Source organism: Triticum aestivum, chromosome 5A (genome assembly GCF_018294505.1).
Source record: "Triticum aestivum cultivar Chinese Spring chromosome 5A, IWGSC CS RefSeq v2.1, whole genome shotgun sequence".
Taxonomy (NCBI): Eukaryota; Viridiplantae; Streptophyta; class Magnoliopsida; order Poales; family Poaceae; genus Triticum; species Triticum aestivum.
This window is the reverse complement of record NC_057806.1, coordinates 651,491,436-651,497,126: the sequence shown is the minus strand read 5'-3', so window position 1 is coordinate 651,497,126 and position 5,691 is coordinate 651,491,436. Positions and strand designations below refer to the sequence as shown.

At 47.8% G+C, this 5,691-nt stretch overlaps 1 protein-coding gene across 1 annotated transcript; it reads right to left on the bottom strand.

Annotated features, from left to right (window-relative positions):
- Positions 1-1,942: 1,942 nt before the first annotated feature.
- Positions 1,943-4,085, bottom strand: LOC123105638 (phenylacetaldehyde reductase). Its single transcript, XM_044527737.1, has 6 exons — positions 3,799-4,085; positions 3,528-3,703; positions 3,268-3,456; positions 2,932-3,094; positions 2,381-2,567; positions 1,943-2,285 (listed from the first exon to the last, which is right to left on the bottom strand). The coding sequence occupies exons 1-6, from the start codon at positions 3,929-3,931 to the stop codon at positions 2,141-2,143; spliced, it is 993 nt and encodes a 330-aa protein (XP_044383672.1). The 5' UTR covers positions 3,932-4,085; the 3' UTR covers positions 1,943-2,140.
- Positions 4,086-5,691: the final 1,606 nt, after the last annotated feature.

Below are 5,691 nucleotides of genomic sequence, written 5' to 3'. Positions count from 1 at the left end.
CCCAGTTTTAAGGTGTCCCTACCTTCCAAAACCGCTCTCCAAACTTGACTTGGGTGGCCCCCCAGATCGGCTTCAAGAAGATCTTTGTTTGGGTAGTAGACGCTCTTCAGAATTCTCGCACTTAGAGACTCAGGATTCTGCAAGAGGCGCCATGCCTGGCGGGCTAGCATGGCTAAGTTGAATAACTCAAAATCCTTGAATCCCAAGCCACCCATGCTTTTGGGTTGGGTCATAGTTTTCCACGAAACCCAATGGGGTTTTCTTTTTCCCTCTTTGCTTCCCCACCAAAATTTTCTGATGAGCATATTGAGGTGTTCACACAACCCTCTGGGTAATTTAAAACATGACATAGAGAAAACGGGGACTGCCTGGGCAACAGCCTTCACCAGAACCTCCTTCCCTACCATGGACATGGTCTGTTCAATCCATCCTTGCACCTTGCTCCACAAACGGTCTTTGAGATACTTGAAAGCACCATTTTTTGAGTTGCCAATATCTGAGGGCATACCCAAATATTTCTCGTTTAGAGTTTCATTGGGGATATTAAGTGTGTCCTTAATCTCTTGTCTGACTGCATCCGGTACCCCTTTGCTGAAATAAACAGCGGACTTTGAGTAGTTGATGTGTTGTCCCGTTGCTTGACAGTAAGTGTCTAGAACCTGGTAGACCTCGTTGGCCCCCACACCGTTTGCCTTGAAAAACAGCAAGCTGTCATCAGCAAATAAAAGATGGTTCACTGGTGGCGCCGAGGGAGCTACCTGTAGACCATGCAAGTTGGATGATTCACTTCTTGATTTTAGGAGGCACGAAAGGCCCTCTGCTGCTAGCAAGAAGAAGTATGGAGAAATCGGGTCCCCTTGTCTGATACCTCTCGAAGGGATAAACTGTTGCAACTTCTTCCCGTTGAACAAAACAGAGAATTTTACTGTGTTGGGCCTCCCGATGCATAGTGCGGCTGACTCGCTAAACTGCTCGTGCAGCCTGCTCGTTTTCTCGCCTGCCCAATTCGCTTACATGGGCCGACTGGCCGGCTTTTCCTGTGTTGGGCCTCCCGATGCATAGTAATAAAAATAAATTTTGCGACTTTGGAGGGTAGGCTCGAGCCTATCGAAGCCTGGCCGGTAGATTCGCCACTGACCCTGATCCTAACCCCACTTACCCGCATCTCCATGTCCATGCCGGTGCACTCGAGGTCGTCGTTGTTGCTCTCCTCTATGTCCTTCCACGAAGGCATTGCTAAGCGGCAATGAACAGGAGAGGCGTCAGCACCGACATCAAGCTGAGAGTGAGGGAGGGAGAGCTAGAGCGGAGATCAGAGGAGAGTAAGGGAGTGTTCGGAGTCCCTCCGCTCCCAGACTCGGCCCCGCGAAGCCGGCGGAGTTATAGGCTAAAATACTGGAGCTGGAAATTAGGTGCTCCGCAACTCTTCTAATTCCACGGATCTGGTGGATATTTGAACAGGGCCTAAGTGAGTTAGTGCTACTCTTTTGAATAGCGCCGGTTAATGGCCGTCACCGCCTCTCAGTCTCCCCTACTATCCGACATGGTAAGCTTCAGCGGGCCTAACATGTCAGAAATTGGACTAAATCACCTCAGATCAGTCATAAGTGTTTATTGAGAAAATTAGTAAGAAAACCAGCAGATTTTTGTAGCGCCCAAGGAATGTGGTAGCAAACCTGAAATTGAACTTCGAATGTAGTAATTTTCTGCAATTCACTCCAAATTTTCATGGGGAAAAACACACATGTTACAAGTGCTAAAAAGTAGTACAATCCATGGAAAGATTTGACACGAACATAATGCCATGAAACTGAATTTGCGCAAAGAAATCCGATTTTGTGGGCATTTTTAGTTTCATTATTGGCTCGATTACGAGAGTACTGTTTTCTTCTCTTATCCTGGACAATTATTCATCGGTGACCTTCCTCGCAACACGCAAAGATTTGTCGGAACAGTCTAGCAAAAGAACCATTACAGTGTACCAGCAGATCAACCAGCCGTTATTGCACAAATCATACAGGCAACTATAAGGTCTAGCACAGGGCTGGGCACAAGCCACAACACATCTCTGAAGCAAGGTTTGATCATGAGCCAGCAACAGAGGGGGAGGAATACAGTACACCTAATAATAATCCAGCCATCAGGCGATGCACCCTCTGCTCCGGAGGCTCTCCACGGCGTCCCTGATGATCTTCTCCAACGGAGTGAACTGCAGGCCCAGCGCCATCAGCTTCTTCGGCACCGCCTCCGCTCTCACCAGCCCAGGCTGCGTGTCCTCACGGAACCTGCCGATGAAACCGATCGAAGGCAATGGTCCGTTCATGTCGTTGTTTGCTATGAAATTATTGTGCTCCAAACATGTGCAGTGTGTGTTGCTTACTTTGGGACTTTGTAGTCGGGGTAGAGCTCGGCGACTTTGGACGCGAAATCGCTCCAGTGACAGATGGGCTCCACGCAGAGGTGCCTCCCGGATGCAGATGGGTTCTCGAACAGCGTGATATGGGCTAACGCGACGTCTTCCACGTGGACTGGCCCGATGAAGAAATCCTTGTACTCCTCGGTGCAGCCTGCGTGTGCAGAGAGACGTGCTTCATATTCGTAGTAACAAATGACACACTGAACCGGACAAGAAAAGTCTTCTGAACTGAAAGAGGCATTGTTCATGTGAAATATGGAGCAGAAAAGTGTTAAGAGATGCTGAAACATGCAGTTTTACTCTGCAGAATGTTCAATACAGCGTAGTAACTAGCTTCATTTCAGACAGCTCTCCTAAAGTAGCAGTAGCAGGCAGTACTCATTTGCTCACCCATTTGCCAAATTCTCAGGTCATCGTTTTTCAATATTAAAGGGCAAATTGTGAAACAGATCTTAAACTATGACCAGAGCATTTGTCAAGACTACATACATGATCGAAGGCTGCAACATGCGTACCTTCAAGCAAGCGGAGAAACATGGTCATGCTAGCATTGATCCTCGGTGGAATCATCGGGCCTAAAACTGTCCCTGGATTGACCACAACCACATCCAGTCCATTCTCCTCTGCAAACTTCCACGCTGCCTTCTCAGCCAGTGTCTTTGAAGCAGGGTACCAGACCTATCCAAGAGAAGATAGAACCTGAGATAACCGCGTTTCATCTTAACAATTTTACAAGATGCCCTGTATGTGCAAAATTTCTGTCCATTGATCCAACAGAATCAAATCGGATTGGGGGAAAAGTTGGATCATGGTTAGTGACTGCACTTTTGTAAGGAGGTCGTATCTCTCACCCCGTTCTTGTCGCAGTAGTCTATGTCGGTCCAGCAGCGCTCGTCGAGGACCTCGCCGGCGGGCCACCCGGGGCAGGGCACGACGGCGGAGACGGACGAGGTCACCACCACCCGGCGCACCCCCCCGGCGTCCTTGGCGGCGCGCAGCACGTTGAGCGTCCCCTCCACGGCCGGCACCACCAGCTCCTTCTGCGCCCACAAAACGAGACACCCCCGCGCTGAGAGGACTGAACGGCAGGACGGTCACGGGGAGGCAGTACCTGGGGGTCGAGGACGCGGTCGACGGTGCAGGGCGAGGCGAGGTGGAAGACGCCGGAGCAGCCGCGCGCGGCGGCGAGCATGGCGGCGCCGTCGAGGAGGTCGCACGGGAAGAAGCGGACGCGGGCCTCGTCGCCGCCGGCGAGCGCCAGGAGGTGCTCCGTCTCGGCCTTGTCATCTGCGACAAAATCAAACGGTGACCTCCGCCGCATCGCAGGTCCGTCTCTGGTCAACGTAATGGCGGTGCGCGGCGGGACGGAGGGTGGCACTGACCGGGGTTGAGGACGGCGGCGTGGACGGCGTAGCCGCGGGCGAGGAGGAGGCGCACGGTCCAGGAGCCGATGAAGCCGCTGGCGCCGGTGACCAGCACCGTCTCCCCCCTGGCCTCCCCAACTCCTGTCGCCATCTCTCCGTGTCCGGTGGTGTGTGTGTGTGGCGTGGTGCTCCTGGTCGACTGGGGACTGAGTGACTGACCACCCCACGTGGGTGAGGACTGAGGAGGAGACGATGAAGTGTGCACGGCTATCGAGTGGTGTGGGAGGTGGCTTCCAGAACCTAAGTTTTTTTCTAGGATAGAACCTAAGATTTCATTGATTCGCTTGGTACCAGTTCCAAACTGACAAGATAGCTACTGTTTTGGATCTTGTGCAAAAATCAAATTGGTGCTCCCAAGTGGGCCAAGGCTGTCTGCTTGTCCAGAGTCTCTTTGCTTCAACGACTTCCAACCAGGCGCCTCCTTTTGGTAAGGTTTATAGGATAGAAATATCATGAAAAATGAAAAAGGCCGTCTTAGAATTATAATTGAATCATGCATAAAAAGGAAAAAAAAGAAAAAGAAAATATCCACACGAATCTCAACGTAAGATCAATGACATAGGACTTAGATGTGCAATACTTATGGCACATCTAGATGTGCTTTAGCAAAACTGATTATAGTTCATAGGATTTTTGAAACGCATGAAAACAAAAAACATAGGATTAAAGCGGCATTTTTTCTCTTGAATCCTATAGATAGAAAATTAAGATAAAATTAGGCTAAAAAATGTGTTTGATAACACCGGAAAGCAAAAAAAAAAATTGTAGGAACATGTTCGAGTGGGTGAAACTTTCTTCGAAAATAGTGCAAAGCGATCCTTGTAAAATTATAATCCTATGAGTCAGATGATCTATGAGGAGAAATTCATAAGAATTTAAATCCTCCAACAAAATTCGTTTGAATTAAAAGTGCCCTAGGCAGTGGGGGTTGCAGGGTTGAATCCTATATAAAATTTGCTAAGAATTACTACCTCCGTATCAAGATGTAAGACGTTTTTGTAGGCAAAGTTTTATACGCAGGTAGTACTTTGAAAGAATCCTTTATATTCCTAATGCAATTATGCGTGCTTTCGAATTTGGATCGGTCATTTTTGTTTGGGGAGGATGGCTGCCAACAGCGTGTAAATGAAGGAAATATGCCCTCGAGGCAATAATAAAGTTATTATTTATTTCCTTATATCATGATAAATGTTTATTATTCATGCTAGAATTGTATTAACCGAAAACATAATACATGTGTGAATACATAGACAAACAAAGTGTCACTAGTATGCCTCTACTTGACTAGCTCGTTAATCAAAGATGATTATGTTTCATAACCATGAACAATGAGTTGTTATTTGATTAATGGGATCACATCATTAAGAGAATGATCTGATTGACATGACCCATTCCATTAGCTTAGCACCCGATCGTTTAGTATGTTGCTATTGCTTTCTTCATGACTTATACATGTTCCTATAACTATGAGATTATGCAACTCCCGTTTACCGGAGGAACACTTTGGGTACTACCAAACGTCACAACGTAACTGGATGATTATAAAGGAGTACTATAGGTGTCTCCAAAGGTACATGTTGGGTTGGCGTATTTCGAGATTAGGTTTTGTCACTCCGATTGTCGGAGAGGTATCTCTGGGCCCTCTTGGTAATGCACATCACATAAGCCTTGCAAGCATTGCAACTAATGAGTTAGTTGCGGGATGATGTATTTACAGAACGAGTAAAGAGACTTGTCGGTAACGAGATTGAACTAGGTATTGGATACCGACGATCGAATCTCGGACAAGTAACATACCGATGACAAAGGGAACAACGTATGTTGTTATGCGGTCTGACCGATAAAGATCTT

What these genes read in the sequence shown, in the direction of transcription:
- LOC123105638 (XM_044527737.1), bottom strand. Translation starts at nt 3,931, where the DNA reads ATGGCGACAGGAGTTGGGGAGGCCAGGGGGGAGACGGTGCTGGTCACC. An exon ending in ACTACTGCGACAAGAACGGG is followed by an intron (nt 3,095 to 3,267) that starts GTGAGAGATACG and finishes TCTCTTGGATAG; the next exon opens with GTCTGGTACCCTGCTTCAAA. An exon ending in GTTTCTCCGCTTGCTTGAAG is followed by an intron (nt 2,568 to 2,931) that starts GTACGCATGTTG and finishes CTGCACACGCAG; the next exon opens with GCTGCACCGAGGAGTACAAG.